Source organism: Trichosurus vulpecula, chromosome 2 (assembly GCF_011100635.1).
Source record: "Trichosurus vulpecula isolate mTriVul1 chromosome 2, mTriVul1.pri, whole genome shotgun sequence".
Taxonomy (NCBI): Eukaryota; Metazoa; Chordata; class Mammalia; order Diprotodontia; family Phalangeridae; genus Trichosurus; species Trichosurus vulpecula.
Window position 1 is genome coordinate 191,947,506 of NC_050574.1, and position 24,944 is coordinate 191,972,449.

At 39.3% G+C, this 24,944-nt stretch overlaps 1 protein-coding gene across 1 annotated transcript in view; it reads left to right on the plus strand.

The window, feature by feature from the left end:
* Positions 1-24,944, plus strand: part of LOC118836883 (WD repeat-containing protein on Y chromosome-like) — a 175,262-nt gene that overhangs the window by 125,395 nt on the left and 24,923 nt on the right. Inside the window, exons 15-20 of the mRNA XM_036744003.1 lie at positions 9,473-9,579; positions 9,672-9,751; positions 11,028-11,082; positions 11,857-11,902; positions 20,387-20,446; positions 24,373-24,559. Of these exons, the coding sequence (XP_036599898.1) occupies positions 9,473-9,579; positions 9,672-9,751; positions 11,028-11,082; positions 11,857-11,902; positions 20,387-20,446; positions 24,373-24,559 (535 nt within the window). The remainder of the gene's footprint in view (positions 1-9,472; positions 9,580-9,671; positions 9,752-11,027; positions 11,083-11,856; positions 11,903-20,386; positions 20,447-24,372; positions 24,560-24,944) is intronic.

Here is a 24,944-nt window from a genome sequence, read left to right on the forward strand (position 1 = left end):
TAAAAAGAATTATCCCAGAGTATTTTCTCCATGTCTTTAATGCACTGTTACCAAAGCCCACTGTGATGTCATCAGACTAATTAGCCATGGTGCTTATAGATTCAACACTTGGCTCATAGACTTAGAGTTGTTCAGCAAGTCCAACCTCTCCTTTCTATAGATAAAAAAACTGGTCCAGAGACCTTGGGCAGGTCATACAGGCAGTAAGTGGCAAAATTGCTATTTGAACCCAGATCTTCTGACTCAAATTCCTATGCCCTTCCTATTTGCTGTACCATGCTAACAAGACAAATTGAATCATCACAGCCAAATGTTTTTTATGTGATTATTTCACTTAATACATATTTTAAATATTTTTTTGCTAAAGTAATTAATGGTATGAGGTAGGGAGTATGTACAGTTGTATTCTGTCTTATATTGTTTTATGCCTTAAGTATTATCCTTTATAGAAGCAGGGTGATCTAGTACAGTGGTCCCCAAGCAAAAGGCTGAAGGCTGAAGACCTCTGGCTTCTATAGAATTACCATGGAGTAAGAACTCTCCATGGACTAAGAACCCCGTAGAACCCAGAGATCTTCAACCCTCAGCTTTTCAGAACAAAGGGCCTATAAATCCATATGTGCACACAAGATTGTCATTTCGATCTTCATTTAGCTCTAACAAAATATGTAGTGTGATTCAATATGTATTATAACTAAGTGAACATACCTTCTGTAGACTGAATACTGTCTCCCTCATATATGTATATATTACTATTTTTGAATGTGTGTAGATATTTTGATTAATGAAATAAAAATTTAAAGATATTACTGAATCATAGTAGCTTTTTGTCATCATTGATTTTCTCAATAATTGATATTAATAATGTAACTAACCCTAATAATATAAAAATTCATTTAAAGATATTACTGAATCACAGTAGCTTTTTGTTATCATTGATTTTCTTGATAATTGATATTAATCGTACAACTAATTCTGAGTGGGGATGCTCAGAATACTTTTTTTAAATTGAAAAAATGGATTTCTGTATTCAAATACAATAGGAGACACTGGTGTAATTGAGAAATCACTGAACTTGGAATGATGAATGAGAAATCAATGAACTTGGACCTGGGGTTAAGTCCCAAGTATGACATTCCCTAGCTATATGGCTTCCTGGGTGTCAATTAACATGTCTGCACCAAAGTTTTCCCATTTTCATGATACTGCTCTTTCTGGTTCTCCTCCTACTTGTTTAACTGTTCCTTCTCAGTCTCTTTTCCCATATCAGCACCTGTATCATACCCATAACTGTGAGTATCCCATAAGATTCTATCCTAGCCCCTCTTCTCTATACTCCCTTCTTCTATGCTCCCTCTCACTTAGTGACCGCTTCAACTCCCATGGAATCAATTACAATCTCTAGGAATATGATTCCTATATTTATCTATCTATTTTATAGGAATATATGCATGTACGCATATGTAAATATGTGTGTGTGTATATATATATATAGAATCTTCATCTCCCTCTTGAGCTTTAGGACCACATGACCAACTACCAAAATTGGACATTTCAAACTGAATTTAAGGTGTAGACACCACAAACTCAACAGGTCCAAAACAGAACTTATTATCTTTTCTTCCAAATTCATTCTCTTTTAAATTTCCCTTTTACTGTCTCCAGGATTTGCAGCTTCAATGTCATCCTTGGCTCCTCATTCTCACTCACCCTATGTATCCAATCATTTGTCAAATCTCTTCTGTTTCCACAATATCTCTCACATATGTGTCCTCCTCTTCACTCACATGGCCACCACTCTAATTTAATCCCTCATCACCTTTTTCTTGGGCTATTATAATAGCCTCCTAGTTGGTCTCTCTACCAAGTTTTTCCTTAATCCAATCCATTTTCCATATGACTGTGAAAATGATTCTTCTAAAGTGGAGATTTGACCATGTCACTCCCCTCACTCTGCATGCATACACTCAATCAACTCCAGTGTCTCCTTGTCAAATATAAACTCTGTTTGGCATTTAAAACTATTTATAGACTTCTATGTCACATTGTGTAATGGCAAGTAAAGTGGATCTTTTTGTTGTCTTTTGTTTTGGAGTGCTTTTCAGCACTAAGGCAATCAAGTGCCTTTGAGTCTTTCCTTTGTTTCAGTGAAGAGTCTTTGATTGAATTGGGAGTCTTTGACGACCTGCTTAAGTCACAAGAAGGCTTAGGTCACATGGGTTTGAGTCACATGGTTGTGATACCCTCTGACTCTGAAGAAGTGTATATATACTCTGAGGTTAGCATTTTGCTTTGAGAATCACTCACTGGAAGAGTGTCGTGTGATTTGACCAGAGGAGACTCTGGGTAGCCATTGGAGACCCCTGGCTTTGAAAAACCCAGATGTTGGTGCTTCTCTCTCTGGTAACAATGTATGTAATATCTTGGATAGACAGCTAGAAGTCTGTCTGCTGATTTGTGTTATTTTACTCTGTTTATATAATTTCTTTTTGTGTTTTCTCTGAAATTCAGGGTGCTGACTTTTCCCCTGAACTAAGTGAAGGATATATGTAGCTTTAATTAAAGTGAGATTGTAAACTCCTTAAAGTTGCTTTCCTTAGAAAAGCAGATCAAAGAATCTGTGCTAGCAGCCCTCTTGTGTGCTGGTATTATTGGCTTTATACCTCCAAAGTAGCTACAAGCAGCATTGTTATATATTGTTATTATACATTACCAAAAAGATGGCAGACTAGATTTTCTCAGTCCTTACATCCTTTCAGATATCTCCAAAATAAGAATTATGCACAAGAGATAAAGTAATAATAGCTATCTCCATAGACTAATCCACTAAGAACCATAATGAGTCAATAGTCTAATAAATTAATAGCAGAGAAGGCTATTCCTCCAATGTGCTTACTCAGTACCTCCCTCCCCCACTGGCTTCCATGCTCTAGCATGTTGTTGTATACAACAGCACCCATAGGCTTGTGCTGTTGTCTCTACCAGAACACCACATCATCTACCTCTGCCTTTTCCTCATTATTCTGTGGCGACAAACAATAGAACTCAATGAGAAAGAGTGGAGGTATAGGAAAGTGGGGGATTTGCTCTACCAGAGGTGCCAGTGTATGTTCTTCTATAGTAGTGCACACCCAGAGCACTAAGGAATACAGGAGACAAGGACAAGGTTACCAGCAGGGTACCAGACCTGAAAGAAACAAGATGGGCATCCAGCTGAAATTAGTTCTGCCCTCCCCTGAGTCACTTGGAGCAGAGCCTGAGGCCGATGAATAGTGAATTCCCTAGCATGGGAGTAGTCCGAGACAGCTTTGAGAGCCAGCCTGGGGTGAATCTATCACTGTAGAGGAAGGAATTAGAAAATGAGCAATAAGGAAATATAAGAAAAAAATATGGAAATTACTAAAAATCTCAGGAGGAAGAAAATACAGTTTAAAAACTTGAGTACAAGCACATAAACTAACAGAAAAGATATTAATAACAGAAAAGGAAGATGTTCTCCAGATCATCTAAATAAGTTCAAGCATCTCTTAAATAAATATTAAAATACAAAGGAAAATGAATCAATACCTGATGAAGTAGAAGACCCTGTGGATTCCAAAGAGAGTATGGAGCCACAGTAAGATGTTCCCAAATGATCCAAGAGAGAAATGAGGATTGTAAAAGCAGAACTTATGGTCCTTACAGCAGAAGTAAGTGACAGAATAGGAAAACCTGAACAAAGAAATGAGAGAACAATCAACTGGGAATACAAATACACAAAAGTGAAAGACAGTCTGGAAGAATAGGAGCAAAAAGCAATAATGTTCGAAGAATCCATGTTCTCTACACAAGCAAAACAGGTTGCTCTTGCAGACAGGATACACAGATTATAGGTTTACCAAAAAAATACAAAAAGTCAAAAAACTTGAATAGTATGATGCAAGAAATAATGTGTGCAAATTTCTCAGAACTTCTGAACATAGAGAGCAAAATGCCAATCAAAAGAATACACAGATTAACTCCAGAAAAATAAAAAATCCTATGCTGCAAACTCCAAGACAAATAGTGGTTAAATTGAAAAATTTCAGTGACAAATAAATTCTGTAAGTAACCAAAATAAAGACCTTTAAATTTAAAGGTCTGGGAATTCAGGTAACACAAGACTATTCTACATTCACAAGACTTCAAAAGAGAATGGAATAAAATGTTCTGAAGAGCAAATGAGCTCAGATACAATATAAAAAGTATCACATACCTTGCAAAACTGAAACTAATAATTATTGAAAAATATAGATGCTTAATAAAAGAAAAGCATTTGAAATATTCCTATAAAAAAGACATTAGAAAATTATTTGTTTTGAAACATATAAGATAACATAAACACAAGAAAGTCAAACAAATATAATATCCAAGGAAGAAAAAAATAATCCCAGAAAAAAAGGAGAAAAAAAACTAGAAAGAGAAAGATATCTATGGGTTGGAGCGTACAGTTTAAACTGGGGCTCTTGAGAGACAATTTTAAATTTTGATTATAAGCATTTATACCTTGGAAATCAGCAAGTGCCACAAATCAAGACTGGCTTTATTGTTTTGCTGATTTCTAGATTTAAGAAAGTGATATAGGAAATGTTAATAATTTGGATTAAACTTAAAAGTGTGTCAGGCATACTTTTCTTTAGACATCCAGGTGTCAAACATTTATTAGCACACCTTCTCCTATAGGGCTAAAAACAATAACAACAATATCAATAGAGAGAGATCAGTAAGAGATTCATTTTTTTAAAGTGCACAAGGAGACAAAGAAAGTGGACCATAAACAAAAGTTATGGTGGAGGAATAGACCCGAAATACCATGGACTAAACCTTGCAATGCTCCATAAACAGGTAGAACAATGTTTTGTTTTGGTTTTGGTTTTGGTTTTTTTTTTTGGTGGGAATAAACTACAGAATGAGAGAGTACATAAAAAAGAGAAGATGGAAAGCAAAATATAGGGGCAAATGAGATGTGCTCTAATGAAGTCAATGACAAACCACAAAGAGTAAATAACTCTTGTAATCTCTCAGGAAAAAAGAAAGCCAGCTGGAGAATGGGTAAAGTGGCAAAAAGAAGGATTGAATTAGCGGGGGAAAAGGAGAAATCTCAATTCAGTAGTGTAAAGGAAGTCCACTGAAGTACACTTCCACAGAAGGAGAAAGATGCTCTAGCAGAGGTTCCCAAACTTATCTGGACTACTAACTTGAAAAAAAGCCCACTATTAGAGATGAAGGAAAATATAGACCTAACTTCCATAACTTCAAGTGTAAATGTACTTAAACAATTTGATAAAATTGAAGTGACAAATTGCGTAAGAACACAATTCCACAATCTGTTGCTGACAAGAAATGCCACTAAAAAGATATTCCCAGAATAAAGATAAGGGGCTGAAATAATATTGATATCCTTTAGATGGATCCGAAAAAAGCAAGAGTTGTTGTAATCACTGTATCAGACAAAACAAAAACAAAACTTCAAAACATAAAAAGAGTCAAATAAGGAAATTACATATAGCTAAAAGGAGCCACAGACAACTAATCAGTATCAATATTGTTTTAAATCCATCTAAATTCATAAAGGGAACATTAACTGAATTCCTAGAAGACATAGACAACAATATAATAATAGCCAGAGACTTTAAGGTCCCTTCTCTCAGTTTTGGACAAATCTGACAGAAAGATAAACAAAAGGGACAATTGAACAAATTCCTGGAGAAATTAGAGCGAAAAGACCTATGGCATCATCTAAATGGAGATGTTAACAAATGTATATATTTCACATAGAACATGGAAGTTTTACAACAATTGACCATATGTTGGGGGCAAAGATATATTTCAAATAAATGTTTAAAAAAAAGCAGAAATAGTAAACACATGCTTTGTAGACTGTTAATAAAAATAGTAATCAGTTCAGGGAGCAAAAACAAAAAATACAAATGCAAGTGGAGACTTAACAATTAAATACTAAATAATGAATAGAGTAAAGAATAAATCACAGGAACAATGAATATTAGGAAAAATGAATAATCATTTCCCACCTAACTGCACTACATTGGGAGTTCTTGGATCAAATAACGTATTTGTAAAGCATTTAATGCAGTACCTAGCACATAGTAAGTACAATATAAATGTTTATTCTTTTTCTTTTTCCTCTCCCTGACTTCTCCACCATGCTCTAGGAGCCCCATCACTGGGAAACCTCTTGACTTGCAAGACTGAATCACCTTTAATACTCCCACCTCATCACTGTCCTCTGCCCCTCTGATTAAAAGACAGAGTAATGAACTCCACAACACCCATTTAAGAAGGAAACTCAGGACAAACATCTCATTTTCCAGCTGACTTCACTACTTTGGGACTTCTGTGACTTCTCTACTATGCTCTTACATGGAGTCCCTTCCCTTTCAGCTTTTGTGTATTGTCTTCTCCCATTAAACTGTCAACTATTTGAGGGCAGGGACTATCTTTCTTTTTTGTATTTGTATCTCCAGTGCTTAGCACAGTCACAGAGTAGGTTAATAAATGTTGACTATTGCCTATTGACTGAAAGAAAATGGTAATGATAAGATAAATAAAATACCAAATTTCTGGAATGAAGGTAAGGCAGGCTTTAAAAAAAGATAAATTATGTCCCTAAAAACATACATTAACAAAATAGAAAAGGAGAGAATGAATGAACTAAATATTCATTCTGAAAAAATTGGAAAGCTAACAAAAAGGAAACCCAAAATTAAGCACATAATGGTAAAAATAAAGCAAAAATAGATAAACTAGAAATAAAAATGATATAGAAATGATCAATCTAAAAACTTGTTCTTTGAAAAGACTAACAAAACTGGGGCAAAAATATTATGTGTGAGGAGCAGTAAGAAGTCCAATCTGTTTGGAAGGTTGTTACAGTAATTAAAGTGGGACTTTTTTTAATGTTTTCTCTTTTGGAGCACTCATTTAATCCAGTGCCCTTGATGAGTGGCCTTTGTTTCCTTGATTAAATCAGGAGTCTTTGAGGACCCGCTTGCTTCAAGGGAAAGCCTAGTTTACATGGGTTTGAGTCACATGTTTGTGACACCAGAAGCTTTTAGGTCACGTGGGTTTGAGTCACATGTTATGATGCCCTTTGACTCTGAACAGAGTATATAAACTCTGAGGTTGGTGTTTTTCCTTTGGGGCTCTCACTCACTGGAAGAGTGTTGGTGTGGAGACTCTGGGTAGCCACTGGTGCCCCCCAGCTTTGAAGAAAACCCAGATGTTGGTGCTTCTCTTTTTGGTAACAATGTATGTGATATCTTGACCATAGAAAGCCTGTCTGTTGAATTGTGTTATTTGATCTGTTGATAGTTTCTGTTTGTAATTTCTGTTTGTATTTGCTCCAAAGTTCAGAGTGCTGGCTTTTCCTCCTGAACTAAGTGAATGATATATGTATGTTTGATTAAATTGAGATTGTTAACCCCTTAAAGTTGCTTGCCTTAGTAAAGCAGATCAAAGAACCTGTGCTGGCAGCTCTTGTTGCTCATCTTGTTGGGTCTTATATCCCCACAGCAGCTGCTAGCCATATTGTTGTTACAAAGTTGCAGTAGTAAAGGGAAGTAATGGATACTAAGTTAAATTGGGATTACTTGCATTACTTATCTCATGGCATTGTTGTGATAAAACCATTTTGTTACACTTCAAGCACTATATAAGTGTGTTATTATTAACCAGATTCTAAGCTTTTAAAGTACGGAGGCCATTTGTTATTTTTTTAATATTACCCCAACAACACATATTGTAGTGGTAGATACATAATAAGCACTCAATAAATATTTGTTGAATCATAATAACTCATATTTATGTTATAATATCTCCTTTAATTGCTTTAATTGCTTCACAATAACTCCAAGATGTAGGCTATGTATATAGTGCTAGTGTTGTCATCCCCATTTTTACAGATTAGGAAACCAAGGCTCAGAGAATTGAAATGACTTACCCAGATTTATATAGCTAGGAAGTGTCAGGAATAGATTTTAAATTCAAGTCTTCTGATTCCAAGCCCAGAGCTCTTCTCACTAAACCACCATACTTGGATTTTAGGAATGCACCATCTTGTTGAAATTGTTTTGCTAATGGTATAATTCACAGCATCTAAAGCACAGTAAATAGAATTAACAGAATTTATTATAGGTATACCTACTGCCAAGGCAGCCCCTGCCTTATAGGATGACCCAGGAAATGAAACCTTCCTCAACTAAAGATCTGTTTATAGTATTTTGCAATGCATGTAAGAAATAGAGCAACTCATACCACTCTTATTTGGAATGCCACTGGAAACCATACTTGTTTTATAAAATGGCGGATGAGAATTGGGCTATTAACATTTATGAAAATATGCAAGCTGATGAAGGATTGCTTTTGTAAAGATTTACCATCTTGGGGGCTTTGATCACTTTGGCTACCTTGGGGAAGCTGGTTTTGGGGGGTAACTAGTTCCTTTCCCAGTTAGAAATAAGTGGTCATCCAGCTCCTTTTGAAATGGTCCTATGTAAACCTGCTGGATTTTGACCCACTTATCTGATGATGTGGATGCTAAAAAAAATCAAATAGTGAAAAAAGACAGTGATGTCTGATCAGGAGTGGATATGGCCAAATGGTAGAATGGTGTCAAGGGTCATAGGAGGAGAAAATGCTACTACTGACCCCCCGCCTCCGCCGTCAACCACCATTATCACCTCTCAAAAAATGGCAAGTTTTCTAAAACCTGAGACAGGGTAGATGTCATCAATTGGGAAGTAGGTGGACAAATTATTTTACATGATTGTGATTGAATTTTACTGTGCTGTAAAAAGTGATGAATGCAGAAAATCATGAGAATTATAACAAAATAAATGGAAAGAACAATAAAAAAATGAAACTGAGCATTATATAAATATAATGACCAAACTTGATACTAAAGAGGAAATGAGAATGCATCTCCTGCCCTTCTTTATAGAACTAGAGGACTGTGGGTATGGAACACTACATGCACTGTCCAACTTGGTTGATGTGTTGGTCAGTTTTGCTGAACTGAATTTCAAGTTTGTTATATGTGATAGCCCTTTGACTAGGGGAATGGGGAAAAGGGGAATATATCAGAAAATAATGAAAAAAATAAAATTAAAAAGTGGGATGCTTTCTCATTCCTCTAAATCTTCATTAGGGAGATGCCTACCCATTTGTACTAGCTCAAATCTGTTCAGATCCTATCTCTACCAAGCAGAGAAAGCTGGGTCACTTTTGCCCTATGGTTTCTTTAAAAAATGACTGGAACCTTCCAATCTTCTCACTGATGTAGCCCATTCTCAGAAAACCACAGATAAAGCTGGTATCTCTTTTTGGCTTTGACCTCCATGATTCTTGTTTTTAAATGAAAATTCCCTTTATATCCATAATCATTGTAATCCCTATTTCAAACATTTTGTTCAGTTTTTCTTCTTCTCTTACACAGGTGATTAAAGTATGGGATTTTGAAACAGGAATGTTGTTGTCTGAATTTATTGGAGCTCATGGCAATGCAGAAATCACCTGCCTGACTTTTGATTCCAGTGGGAGAAGGTACATTCATTCTTAATTGTCTATTTGACTTAGAATTGTCATTGAACTTCTTGGTCTTGGATCTTAATGGGTAAACATTAATTCCACCTCAGGCTGGTCACTGGTGGCAGAGATGGATGTTTAAGAATCTGGAACTACAACAATGGGCACTGTCTGAAAACTCTGACCCAAGGCAAGTGGCTTCCATTTCTCCAGGCCTTAGAATAGGAGAGTATGTGCATTTGGTAGGTCACATGGGCTAAAGGGGGGACTGAAAGTATTATGGATGTGCATTATTCTCTCACTGAACTTATACATAGGTCAATGTTTTGAAGAGAAGACTTGATTCGACTTATTTAGAGTTTTATAGTATTCAATTCTAAACATTTTTGAAGGTATGGTATACAGACAAGAAATCCCCAGGAAGAACAGTCAAATACACTAGGAACTTCACATAGATTTCCTTTTCATGCTACCAAATTGGCTACCCCACATCCACGGACATTTAAAACCCATGACCTCAGGGTGATATGACTTTAGTATCTATTAGTATACATATATATATATATAATATGTATATAGATAGATAGATAGATATAGAGATAGAGATAGATATATAGATATAGATATATAGATATGTACGCCCCCCACCCCAAGATGGCATGCATTCTGATTGCCCCTTTCCCCAGTCTGCCCTCCCTTCTATCACCTCACTCTCCCCCACCCCTTGTCCCCTTTCCCCTTACTTTCTTGTAGGGCAATATAGATTTCTATACCCCATTGCCTGTAAATTTTATTTCCCAGTTGCATGTAAAAACAATTTTTTAACATTTGTTTTTAAAACTTTAAGTTCCAAATTCTCTCCCTTCTTCCCTTCCCTCCCACACTCATTGAGAAGGCAAGCAATTCAACACAGGTTATATATGTGTAGTTATGCAAAACATTTAAGTAATAGTCATGCTGTAAAAGACTAATTCTATTTCCCTCCATTCTATCCCACGTCTCACCATTTATTCTCTTTTCTACTTTGACCCTGTCCCTTTTCAAGTGTTTGCTTCTGACTACCCCCCCCAACTTCCCTTCCTTCTATCATCCCCCCACCTCTTATCCCCTTCCCCCCTAATTCCTTGTAGGGTAAGATACCCAGCTGAGTACATATGTTATTCCCTCCTTAAGCCAAATCTGATGAGAGTAAGGTTCATGGTCATTAACTTTAAAACAGTGAATGATTTCTTCTCTCCTCACGAGTAGAACCAGACCCGAAGTAAGCAAAACAATTCAAGTGTTTGTAAACATTTCCCCTGTAGGGAAATGAAAGCTCCTTGAGAATATAAATTGTTTCATTCTTTATGCTTATATATCTCCAGTGTCTAGTACACTGCCTGGCACATGGTAGGCACTTCTTGACTGACTGATTGATTTAAAGTGTCTTTGAGAATACAACCTGATTAACTATATTATTTTTCCAGATGAAAAGCACAATGAAGTCTGTGACTGTACCTATGTGGAAGTATATCAGAATAAGTGAGTTACGTCTACAGTAGTGAGACTTATTCTTCAGAAATGCTAACTTGGAGGAGAGAAAACTTGGTGGGAGGGGCAGGACATGAGAGTTATCCTCAAGTACTTCAGAGGTTGCCAGGAGGAACTTGCCCTGGACTACTACTATCCTAACTGGTCTCCCTACTTCCAATCTTCTCCTCCTCTCATCCAGGATTTCCAGGATGCTACAGAACGATTAATTGTATCCTGGAATAGTAGTCAGAAGACTGAGATTGGAAATCTTCCTTCCCTGTTAGGCTTGTGACCTTGGAAAGTTATTTAATCTTTATAAGCCTCTTTTTCCTAATGGGGCTAATACCTAACTAAGGTAATATCTAACTTAGAAATATCAAATAATATGAACTATAACATATTAAATAAGTAAATAACAACCCCACTACCTGCTTTCATAAGAATAAGTAATTAGAGGATGTTAGGCCCCTTTGTAGGTTTTTCTTACCACCCAGGACTAGCAGCCCAGGATAACGTAAGCTCAACATCCTACTTGAGACTAACAAATTCTCTGAGTACTGCAAAATGAAAAAGTAGTTGTCTGTTAGCTTGTGGCTTTGGAGTCAAAGTTCATTGGATTCTAGATTTAGAACCTAGAGGTCTTTTAGTCCAAGACATCCAACCTTCTAAAACTTGATTAAGTTACAGATGGGTTGCAATCCATGTTAGTGTGATGAAATCATGAGTCCTTGATTTATTAATACAAACTTAATTATCTGACTCCTGAACTTTTTATCGTTCTAGGTACATCATAGCTGTGGGATGGGACCGAAGAATAAACATGTATTTTGTAAGTGAACAGCAAAATAAGACAGTTTCAACTGCCTGATTCAGAATAAACTTTCTATAAGTTGGCTATTTTTCTTTTACAAAGAAATATTGGGAAGAGGCCAACACATTCATCTTTAGTATTTTTCACCTGATAACATACCTGGCCAGTGAAGCAAAAATTGAGTCAGGGAAGAATTATTTAGCTTCTCTTCTACTTACATTTTTCCTGTCCTGGTTTTGCTCCTTCTGTTGTTTGTTCTCCCTGGTCTCAGCCGGGTGCAGAAGGAAACTGATTAGAGAGACAGTAAGTGGCAGACGTGGCTGAGTCACATCGGGCCACCCTTAGAATCCATTCATTTTAACAAGCATTTATTGAGCTGTTGTTACGTGCAAGACACTGAGCTAGTTGCAGTGGGGAATAAAAAAAATCAATAAGACACATAGTTCCTGCCTGCAAGGTCTACCATCCTAATTGGTCTCCCTCCTTACAATCTTCTGCTTTTTTAATATACTCAATTCAATTTTTAATAACACACACATATTAAACACCTGTGTGCAAGGTACAGTTACAAAGGCTGAGGTTACATAGGGGCGAAAGTGCCTGCCCTCAAGGAGCAGGGGGAGCAATGAATGACAGTCTAGTTAATATCGGAGGAAGGATATAGAAAGACCTGATGACAGTAGCTTGAGGCTTGGTGACCCTTTGTGATGGAGAGAAGTGCTGGCTGGTGATTCTAGAAAGACACTGACCCACCAAGCCCAGCAGAGATCTTTAGCCAAGGAGAATCTCATGAGGATTCCATGAATCAAGAAAAGACTTCTTGTGTTAGAAGTAAGAAGGTATTCCTTAGCTGCATTTGTCATATGCCTTGCTACCATGTATGTTAAGTTGGAGCCCACTCTCCATGGACTTTCTATGTACAAAGAAAGAGTGTGTCTGGTAACCCCAAGAGTTGGGTAATTCTGAGAGATAGGAGTTCCGCGTATTATCTCTCATATCACGCTTTTTAAAAATTTTTCTACTGGGGGAATACAATATTTACCCAAGTAAGTAAATTCAAAATAGTTTCAAGAGGGAGAGAATGCAATTAATTGGGGAAATCAGGAAAAGTCCCCATATATAGAAAGTAGGACCTGAGCTTTGAAGGAAACTAAGGATTCTATCAGTAGGAGGTACCAGATGCATTTCAGACATGAAGACCACATATTGTTATTGTTCACCCTTCATTCTGAAAGAGGACCAATGACATCAGGAGGGTGATAGCTTGATTTGCAAGTGAACTGGATTTAGGTGAGGCAGGGCTGGGCAAAGTCATCAGCCTCACTCTTTCCTTCACTGTCATCTGAATCCAGGGGCAACGCATAGGTCGTTCCTCGGTGTCAGTTTGTCTGAGGCAGCACCCATTCAGTGATCCAGTGATTTAAGGCTAAGTGAGAAATGAGGTGAAAGATGGCCTAGTTTGCCTGCTCAAAAAAGAAAATCAGGGGGGCTGAGCCAAGATGGTGGCTAGAAAGCAGGGACTAGCGTGAGCTCCCCACCAAGTTCCTCCATAAACCTATAAAAATGGCTCTGAACCAATTCTAGAACTGCAGAACCCACAAAATAGCAGAGCGAAGCAGGGCTCCAGCCCAGGACAGCCTGGATGGTTGCTGGGTGAGGTTTATCGCGCGTGGAGCTGGAGCAGAGCGAAGCAGAGCCCAGCGTGGGCCTCACAGACCAACCAGACCAGGAGCCAGGCAGAGCAGGCCCTAGCGCCCTGAATCAGTGAGCTGTGTCAGTTGCCAGACTTCTCAACCCACAAACACCAAAGACAACAGAGAAGAACTGCAGAACCCACAAAATAGTAGAGGGAAGCAGGGCTCTAGCCCAGGACAGCCTGAATGGTCTCTGGGTGAGGTCTCTCACGCACGGAGCTGGGAGAGGAGCAGAGCAGAACCCAGCCTGGGTGGTGGCAGGACCAACCAGACCAGGAGCCAGGCAGAGCGGGCCCTAGCACCCTGAATCAGTGAACTGCAGCAGTTACCAGACTTCTCAACCCACAAACACCAAAGACAACAGAGAAGGTTAGTGGGAAAAGCTGCTGGGGACAGGGTGATAGAGTTTGGTTCAGCTACTGCCCTGGGGCAGCAGAGGGGGGGCAGCTACAGAACTACAGCTGCAGTTGCTTCTGGCCCCAGGCCACCTGGTGGGAGGAATTAAGTGGCAGATCAGAGCAGGAGTGCAGAGCCTGCTGAAGATCTGAGTCCAGTCCAGGTTGGGGGTTCTTGGGGAAGGAGGAGTGCTGGTATAGCAGAGCTGGCTGTATAGAAATAGCTCTGAAAACAACAGCACATCCCCTCAAGCTTGGAACCCAAAAAAATACTGAAAAAAGAAAATCAATCTGGGACCCTCAAGGATTCTGGCCAGAACAGAAATAAGTGCTACACTCACTCTGAGTCACCAAAACCCAAATAATAACCAAATGAGGCTAGGGCTGGGACCCATCAGGGAGAGGCAGAGTGATTTGGGTTTAAGGCATAGTCAAGTAGCTCTATTTGTATCCAAAGCTGGAAAATGAGGAAGAGCTAGAAAGTCAGTTTGACTGAAACAGAGTGCATTTCAGAGAGTAAAATGAAATTACATTAGAAATATAGGTATGGAAGGCTTTAAATGCCAGACAGAGGATTTTGTATTTTATGCCAAAGGCAACAGGGAACCACTGAAGATTTTTCAGGTGGGATTGAGATGGAGGGAGGGGTAACATGATCATATCTATATTTTAGGAATATCAGTTTGGTAGCTCTGAGGAACTTGGAGACATGGAGACCGATTAGGAGGCGGTCGTAGTGGTCCACAGGAAAAGTGATGAGGACTTATACTAGGATAAAGGCTATGTTAATGCAAAGGTGAACAGATATGTGAGGGACCCTGTAGAACGAAAATCAACAAGACTTGATGACTGATTAGATGAGAGTTGAGGGAGAAGGAAGAATCAAGGATAGTCTAAGGTTGTAAAACTAGGTGTAGCTCTCTCTTTGTGTTCATTCCCCAACTCCCATTTGCACTGGCCTGTTGGATCCTCAGAGAGCAATGACTGCTGCTCCCCTCAAGGTTCTAAGGTGACCCTGAGGGTTGGGTAATCCTGAGAGGTAGGAGTTCCTAGTACTATCTCTCACAAGCCTCCATCCAATGTGCTTCTCATTATCAATCAGCCAGCTGATATCAATTAGCTTTTACAAAAGAGTTCCTGAGAAGCTATAGGAGGGAGAGGAAGGTGCACAAATATCCTCCCCACCAGACTGGGGGACACACTCTTTCCTTGCACATAGAAAGTCCACGGAGAAAGTGGACTCCAACTGAAGACACACGGTGGCAAGGTACATGCCAAATGCATCAAGGAGTACCTTCTCACTTCTTGACTCATGGAATCCTTGCGAGGTTCTCCTTGGGTAAAGGAGTCTGCTGGGCTTGGTGGGTCAGTGCCTTTCTAGAATCACTAACCAGCACTTCTCTTCATCACAAAGGGTCACCAAGCCTGAAGCTGCTGTCATCGGAGCTTTCCACATCCATCCTCAGATATTACCTCAACTGTCATCCATTGCTACCGCTGTCACAGGACTCTATGTTGTTGTTATTGTCGTCGAGTTGTTTCAGTCACGTCTGATTCTTGGTAACCCTGTTTGGGGTTTTCTTGGAAAAGATACTAGAGTGGTTTGCTATTTCCTTCTCTAGCTCATTTTACATTTGAGGAAACTGAGGCAAACAGGGTTAAATGACTTTCCCAGGGTCACACAGCTCATAAGTGTTTGAGGCCAGATTTGAACTTAGGTCTTTCTAACCCCAGGCCTGGCACTGTACCTGACTTCAATTGCTAGAGGGCTCTCTGATGGCTGTGATGGATCTCCAAAACTGACAAGGTTGCTAAAGCACTACCCTCTCAGAAAAGTCATTCACCTAATATCTGGAAAGAATAAAAACAAAAGAAAGAGTGGTATCATGTGCTTGTGGACACAAAGTAGCCAGGTGGGAGATAGGGCAGCCTCTCACCCAATGATTCACAGCAGTCCTTGCTGCTAGGAAGGAAAAGGGACTGAGATACTATTGGATTGTCCTTTGTGTAGGTGAACTCCATTCCAGTTCAATATCTTCTAAGTCATTGGTTCTTCTGGCCTTGTAACCAATTAGAAGATTTTCATCACCATATAATACTAGCTTCTTAGTCAGTCATGGCTGGAAACAGATTCCCAAAGTTCTAACATATTAAATTAAAATTAAGCAAGGAACATCTGTGTATACTTTGTACAACACACAAGGAAAAACAAATCTGAGCAGCTCTGAGACAGAAATTCTTAACCTGTGGTCTGTGAATTTGTTTTTTTTATGTTTAATATTTTTAGAACCATTTCAATATAATTAGTTTCCTTGTAATATTCTATATTTTGTGAATTTAAAAACACTTCTAAGAATGGATCCATAGGCCTCACTAGACTGCCAAAATGGTCCATGACGCAAAAAAGGTTAGGAACTCCAGCCCAATGGATAGCCCTCATTAGTCAACCTCTCCTTACACATATGTACGTGTTTCCCCAGGTTAGATTGTAATATCCTTGAGGGCATTTATCTTTGTATCTTCAGTGCCTGGCACATAGTAGACATCTATTAAATGCTTGTTAACTAACTTCATTGATTACCTATCCTTTCACTGAACCCTTTAAAATCCACTCCTAAAATATATTTTGCATATCAGACTATGCCTAGTTTTCTTCTCTTTCTCCAAAGTGAATTTTAAGACATAATTATTTCTTACTGCCACAGTTTCAATCATGTCTACTCTAGCAACAAATTCCCTTTGGTTGGTCAATCAGAGCCATAATGGTGGTTCTTGTGGCTTTTTTTTTTACCCTTTGAAGAATGAAATAATCATTAAGGCAAGTCAGGAATCTGTCAGATGTTCCACTGTCAGCAGAGAGAGGACTTCAGAAGATATCCAGATAATTAAAGTCCCCCATCACTGCTGTAGCGTGCCACTACGCTAAGTTTGTATGTGCTTTGCAAACTTATCTAATTCTCCTTTCTGTCCAGGTCATAATGCTATTTCTACCTCCATCCATTCTTGCCCAAATGCTCTTCAGCATGCTTCCTTGGTCCTAGCTTTCCTGAAACCAGTCTAGCTTCTTAACATGCAATGCTTCTCTACTCCTCCTTTTAAATCTACTTTATTTCTTTCGAATGAAGGAGACCTTTTGTGAGTCATAGTCCAGTCATGAATCACATCTTATTAAGTCTCAATGGTCCATATTAGTTCATATTTACCTCCTTGCATTAAGATCTCTAGTTCACCCTATTTATTACTCCTATTTTGTGAATTTATGGATCTGAGGCCATGAATTTTATTGCTCTTCCTCTTTTTGTATATTGTTTCTTGTAAATAAGTGGTTCTTTCTTCTGCTATTCTTCCTATGTTGTGACTGCTGCTCTCTATAATATCTAGATGTATTGGAGCATTTTTCTTCTTCCTCCTCAAATTTCAATTTAAAGCTCTAAGCAGATTTACAAGCATAATGGATGACTGGCCAAGAAGAGCCCCAGTCCTTAAGAATATGCATGGTGTTCTCTGCCTGGTGTGTATCTGTGTGGAGGACTGGTAAGTTTGCACCTATGTATGCATAATAGAAGTGCTGAACCCTGATTTTGAGCATGTACAGGTAGTCTGTGACTGTTTACTAATGTAAAAAGCCTCTAAGCTAGAACTGAGTGTTCCTCTAGTAGCTTTTGGGTGAGGAGGGAAAAAAAAATACTGTAAACCTATAGATGGGGGAGTTTCTCCTCCACCTAGGTGCCATATAGTCCCAAACACATGGAGCTGCTGTTTCTTCTGCATATGCTGTGTCTCTTCTACTTGAACTTAGATAAATGAGTGTCAGGCACAAAATGGACAAGATTATGATCTTGTGAACTTTGAAAGGTCAGAAAAAAACACATTAGAGATCCAACAGCTGAGGTGGTAGGGAGAACTGTGCTCCAGGTCTCAGAAGTTTTTGTACTTCAGGTCTTTCTATATAATTCCTGTAAATATCACTTTGTAAAAGCTAATTGCTATTAATTGATTCATTGATCCTGAGAAAGACCAATGGGGATGTCATGGTATTAATGACTGGTTAATGATTACTGAGGAGATGTTAACTTGATGGGTGTTCATGGACAATAGTACTAGAAAGATACACCAGTCCCTCTCGGTTACCTCTAGGACCTTGAAGGGATATGTAGTCAGACATGCTCTGGGAACCCAACTTTCCATTTGGAGTGTAGGTTAAGAAAATAAGCCTAGAGGCTAAATGTACTACAGAGGATTCCAAACAAAATTTTTTTTTACCAACCCTAATCAGGTACATTTCATCTCTCAAAAGCCAATCATTACTATATTTTAAGCTAAAATTCATAAAATCCAAATCTCATTCTCAGACACTATCTTAAATCTTCATTTACTCCTTAATCCACATTTGTCTTCTGAACCCTCTACCTTCAAGAAGCAATGATGATGAAAATACCACTTTGTCCCTAAGGTCTTCATTTTTTTTTATTTTCCTCAGGACTTTAAAATCTTTAGCAATGCTTTCTAGATTCTTCCTGTTGGCATAATTTGTCCCAACAGAAATCATCAGATGTAGGTCATGGTCATCATATTTGACAACTTTCAGAAGCCTCCATCATGAACCAGAAATGTCCCTTGAACAACTCGTATTATTTATGTCCTCAATAACCCCTTATCAGGAAATCATGAACAACCACTCTTCAACTCCTGTTGACACCTATGGATTTACATTATTTCTTCTTGTAAGACAAGAAAGGTATCTGTAGGTTTCTTCATCATTCTCATCAATAGCATTTGTTAATAGCCAAAAAGAAAAAAAACCAACCCACAAAAACTCTTGTCCATTTTTTTCTTTCTCATAGTTTGGCATAGTACCTTGCACATATTATGTACTCGATAAATGTTTGTTGAATAGAAAACATATGTATATTACCTACTTCTGTGCTCATACATATCTAGAGGGAAAGCAAGTGCTAGGAGAGTGAGAGGAATAAATTTTTTTGCCTTTGGAATGACTATGAAATTCTTTAAGAATGCAATACAATCAAAATTACAGTCTTCTTTTCTCAAATATTTTTCCTAAAGAAAATGACATCTTGCCACGGTGGCGGGGGTAGGGCAGGAAATAGAAATTAGGAGCAAGACAGAAACTCTCTGGGGTAGCAAAGAAGAATTTCCTAGGAGAGGGCTCTGAGCTGGCCCATTCCATTATCCAAAGGCAATCTCAATCAAAGGCAAGGCAACTGGTGTGCTGGAGGGCAGTATTTCTTCTTATCCTAGGGACAAGACTGGCTTTAGTTGTCTCTAGTTTGATGGCAATCAACCAAAGACTATTCAGAGGCTGATTATCCAGACTATAATTCATCTGGGTTCTTTGCTTCTCTTCCTGTTCCCTCTTGTTCATATTGTTACTCGCTGTTCCTACTATCAAAAAGTGGGCCCAGGGAAGATCAAGAAAGTGACTCAAATAAATTTATTAGCCACTAGGTAGCAGCTGTGAGATAAAGATGCTTGTTTTGTTTCTTGTTTTAGTATTTTTCTGAGGGCAAAGGGAGAAGGAAGATCATAGATAGAGAGCTAGACAGTACCTAAGAGGCAATCAACTCCAACTCCCTCATCTATAAATGGGTAGTAATGTGGCCAGGGGGCCCTGGGGCCAGGGAAGAATCACTAAAAATTAGTACAATTAGAAAACACATATATGTAGGTTTCTCTGCCACTCCCATCAGTTAATAGCTATGTTAATGGCCAAGAACAAAACCTCGTCCATCTTTTTCTGTGTCTGGGGCCCAGCAAGGTTAAGTAGAGAAAAGGGAGAGGTTAAAAATAATGGCTAAAAGGAATGGTCAACCTCTCATACTATGGTTCCACAATACAGTCAGACATAACAGAAAATTACTTCCAAATCGTAAGTTAATTATTCATTTGAAAAATGTTCCTTTATTTTAAGATACGAATGCTTCATTTCTCTATTCACATAACATAGCAAGGTGAAAGAGTATTTTCTGGAAGACAGGTTTACATTCATTCTCAGGCTTATTGGAGAGCTGATTACCCAGCTTTTCTTAGAGTAGGCTTGTATTTCAGAGTTTGATGGTTTTGTTCTTTGTTTATAGCACAATGTGCAATAAATAGCTGTAGGTGTAATAATGAAGATGGGGCAGTGACTGGCCCACTCTTTTCATCAGTATCCTGGCAAAAGCTGTCACCAGAAATATGATTTGCTGAAATGTAATTACCTTAATGCTTTTGCGCTGCATTGCTTCTCATTTACATGGGCTCAAGGGGACTTTGCTATGACATTTTGAGGATTTAAATCAATGGTGGGGCCCAGGTAGCTGAATTTCAAAGGGTTAGGAGGTGGAACAAATCCTTCTCTCCGTCGCGCGACCGTGTTGACTGCTCATTGTCCTCTTTGATTTTTGGTGCAGGATTCTCCTCATGACTTCCATCACTTCTGGAAGCCTCAGCCACATTGGCCAGATGATCTAGTAAGTTTTACCTCGGGTCCTTATTCACCCCCTGAAAAGTAGGAATAAAAAAGAATGTCTCCTTTGTCCAAGGGAGTCTTAGAACTTCACTGACTTACCTGGGAAAGGAAAGAGTGCCAAGAAGTGTTGGTATGGTAGTATGGCCTACTACCCAAGTCTAGATGATAAAGCTTACTATTAAAATGAACATCTGCTAAATCCACTTAATCCCTGAACAGAACTATTCACATCGAGGTGTTGCCTAGCAAGGTAAAGAGCATGCATGCTTGTTCTTGTTGCTGTGTTTGTCCTTTGTTCTCAAAGAGGACCATGACATCAGGGAGATGATGACATGACTTGCAGTTGACTTTGGCTTGAGTGAAGGAGGGCTGTGCAAGGTCACCAGCCTCACTTTCTCCTCCAGAGTCATCTGGGTCCAGTGGCCTGATATTTGCCAAGATGACTGGAGATGGCCATGAATGCAATGCGTGCTTCTAGGGTCAGACTGACTGACCTATCGTATTGATGGGCAGAGCTAGAAACTGATGATGAGGATGTCATAGGTGAACTAGGAGCCACGTACACCCCCACTCCAGGGCTCCCCCACAAGTATACAGTTGTAACAATCCAATGCTCTTCCCTTAAATGCTCGTCCGAGCTTAGAGGGCACAGGGGTTTCAAGTTAGCTTCCTACTTGTCTGCAGAAGTCACAGAATATACTGGGAACAGCATCAGATTCAGAATCAGAAAACCAGGATTCAGATCTTGATTATGACACTTATTATCTGTGTGACCATGGGCAAGTCTTCTAACATTTCTGAAGTTCAATGTCCTCAACTCCAAAATGAGGGAGTTGAACCAGATAATCTCTGGTCCATGATCCAAAACCCCATGATCCAATACCCCAGTGCTAGAGGAACTCTTTGTGATTCATATGAGGACTCTAAATGTCCCTAAGTTCATAGAACTCCATGCCTGCTGTCTGAAGGGAGGTAATATGGTACAGTGGAAAGAACTTGGGACTTGGAAACAAGAGGACCAGATTTAAATAAAGGTTCTGCCATTAAATCAACCAAATATCATCTATCAAGGACTCACTATGTGCCAAGTACTCTGCTAGGCACTAAGGATGTAAAAGAAAAAGTGATACAGTACCAGCCCTCAAGGAACCTACTTTCTACTTACAACCTGTGTAACCTTGGTCAAGTCACTAAACCTCTCTGTACTACAGTTTTCTCCTTTTTAAAGATGAAATAGTACTAGATAATTTCTTAGGTCCCTTTTGCCTCTTAGTAAGTAATATTATTACTATTTAGGGGTAAATCTATGGCATGTCAAACCACTAAGCTGAGCTCCCAAGAAAGACAGGATATTGTTTCTCTGTCTCTCTGTCTTTCTCTCTATCTCCCTCTGTCTGTCTCTGTCTGTCTTTCTCTCTGTCTCTCTCTCTTTGTCTCTGTCTCTCTCTCTGTCTGTCTCTCTGTCTCTCTCTGTGTGTCTCTCCCCCACATCTTTCTATCTCTCTATCTCTTTCTCTCCCCTTCTCTCTCTGTCTCTCTCTTCTCCAATTCTCCCCTCCCTTCTCTTGGCCTCTCCTCTTAGAAAAGTACAGATTGACCTATAGACTACTAAGCAAACGCCCAATTTTCCTCCAGGGCTATTCAAGTCCAATGAAGTCATGGTTACATCAAGGGATATAAACATGACTGCTCATATAGCCTTGGGCAGTATTGGGCAAGAGAGGGTGGGGGAGGGAGGAAGAGAAGGGGGAAATATTGGAAGAAGGAAATGTGTAGCAGCTGAGTGGGAATAAACTACTTCTTCTTTCCAGATTTCTTTCTTCAGTCCTCTTCCATCCTCACCCCCAACTAGAATTATAGACCTGAAGATACCTTAGAGATCAGCTAGTCCAGCCCATTCGTTTTATAGATGAGTAGATTAAGTCTCATTTAAGAAAAGTCATTTATTCACAGACACACAAGTTAGTGGCAGAACTGAATCAAAATACATGTCACCTGACTACCAGACTACTCTGTGAGTTATCACCCACACGGATACTCTTAGGGTATTTGGAAAGAAATGGTAATCTCTTCAGAACCAACAAGATCTTCATAGACGTATAATAAACCAACTGTCATTCAATTTGCCTCCTTTGGAAAAGAAGAAATGAGTTAAATACAGCTAAAGTTTAAACCTGATGTCATAGGAAATCTTTACAACTCTGCAGTGACAATCTTGGAAGATCATTTTTAAATGTCTTTTCTTTCTTAAGGGCTGCCTGCCATCTGGCTCAGCCCAGGATAATTAATAGCTTCCTGAGAGTCATCTTTTGAAAAGGGCAGATCATTTGAATTCTGATCAGCATGCACTTGCCACTGTGGTGACCAGGTGGAAAGTATGAAAAGATTTAGTAATCAGAGGGCTTTGCATGCAGATGGAGGGCCGAGGTTGTTTTCTGAAAGCTGGACCACCTTGGAGAGTTCGGTATTGTGTTGCTCTATGGCAATCTGCAAGACAAATCACAGCCAGGCTGGGGAGAAAGAAGGCAGCTGAGTTTTCATTTCCATTCATTCTTTCTAAGCAAGGAGTTCAAGTGCCCTGTGAACAGTACAAGTCAGCCAACATGGTAAAGGAAGTGGCAGAAATGTTGGCTTCATGGGAAAAGTGAGACCAGGGGGTATCATGGGATTTAGAACCAGGAAGAACTGTGGAGATCCTCTATACCCCACCCTCCTTTTTACAAATGAAGAAACTGAGGCCCAGAGAAGTTACTAGTGACATGACCAAGATTACACAAGTAGTAGGAGGTAAGTAGCAAAAAGCAGAATTCAAACTCATATAACCCAGACTTCTCTGTGCATACCAAGTTCTAATAGAAAGTTCAGCCCCAATCTGTAACACAGACCTTTTTACAAAGGAATATGTTTTTTAAGACATGATCACAAATATACTTCCCAGCCTGTGGGAGGCATAATCCTCCTCCTCCTCTGACTCCCAGGTCATCAAGACTCAAACTCATGGATCTATGAGGATCACCTCTGGACGGTGAAACTGAGGACAAATAACACAAAGCATAATCAAATACCCCCAGGTCCATTCCTTGGAAAAGGGGTAAAAGAGAGGAAGTATAGAAAGGATATTCCTTCCCCTCCCAGACATTCAGTTCAGGCATCCATGCTGGCAGAAGCAGATCAAATTTATTCAAGAGAGCACAGTAGAAAAAATGATGGGAAAGAGAGCGAATGGCTCAGTCTCACCACACAGGCAGCCAACCAAAGGAAGCTTCCCTCTCCCACATGGTAGGGCTCTTTGTAGGCTCCATATTAGGCAAACTTGGCATGCTCAAAGGCCCCTCAAGGCCATCTCCATGTTAGAACCGGGCATGCCCAGAGAGGCCTGTGTTAGATACGCTAACCCCAAATCCAATCCTCTTTCCCTCATACTGAGCCATCTCTAGTCTAAAATTACTGTCTGACCTGAAGAGAGGCAGTAGATTTTCCTCAATCCACTGTTCATTCGTTTCATTTGTGTGTGACTCTTCATGACCCCATTTGGGGTTTTCTTGGCAGATATACTGGAGTAGTTTGCCATTTCCTTCTGCAGTTCATTTTACTGAGAAGGAAACTGAAGCAAGTGACTTGCCCAGGGTCACACAACTAGTAAGTGTCTGGGGCCAAATTTGAACTCAAGAAGATTAGTCTTCCTGACTCCAGACCCAACACTCTATCTACTTCGCCACCTAGATGCCCAATCCACTAGACCAGATTAAACCACAAAGGAGACCGGAATAATGCCCTAAACATACGGCTAGTTGTAAAGGGAGGCATCTTCCTGAATCCTCTCCTTTACAGCCTCTTTTTGTAGCCCTAATGCAATTAATAAATGTCTATTGATTGTTTGACTACTTGCTCAGTCTCACTCTCTCTCCCCACCTATCATTCTTATAGAGCCAGGGACATAAGGACGATATTTTATGTGTGGTTCAGTGCCCACCTTCTCTTCTTGCCACCTCCAGTTATGATGGGGAAATTATAATTTGGAATATGATCTCAGGACACATGTATTGCAAGCTAAACACACCTGTCCTTACTAACCACTCTGAAGACTCAGAAGGTACGTTTAAGGCAAAGCCCGGTGTTTCAATATATAATGATGCCAGTATTTATACGGTGATTTAAGGTTTGTAGAGCGCTTTACATGTTTCTCATTTGATCTTCACAACAACCCTGTGTTACTATTACTTTTCCCATCTAACAAGTGAGGGAACTGAGACTGAGAGATATCAAATGACTTACCCAAGGTCACACAGCTAGTAAGTGTCTAAGGTCAGATTTGAACTCAGATCTTCCTGGCTCTGGGCTTAGTGGTCTATCCACTGAGTGATCTAGCTGCCTCTTAAGAAGACTTAGACTTGGAAACAAATTCATCTGGTTGACAAGGGCCTTTGTAGAGCCCAGTCAACTTCCTAATTATGGTCAAGAATACTACCATCCTCCCACTTACCCAAGCTTCCAACGTA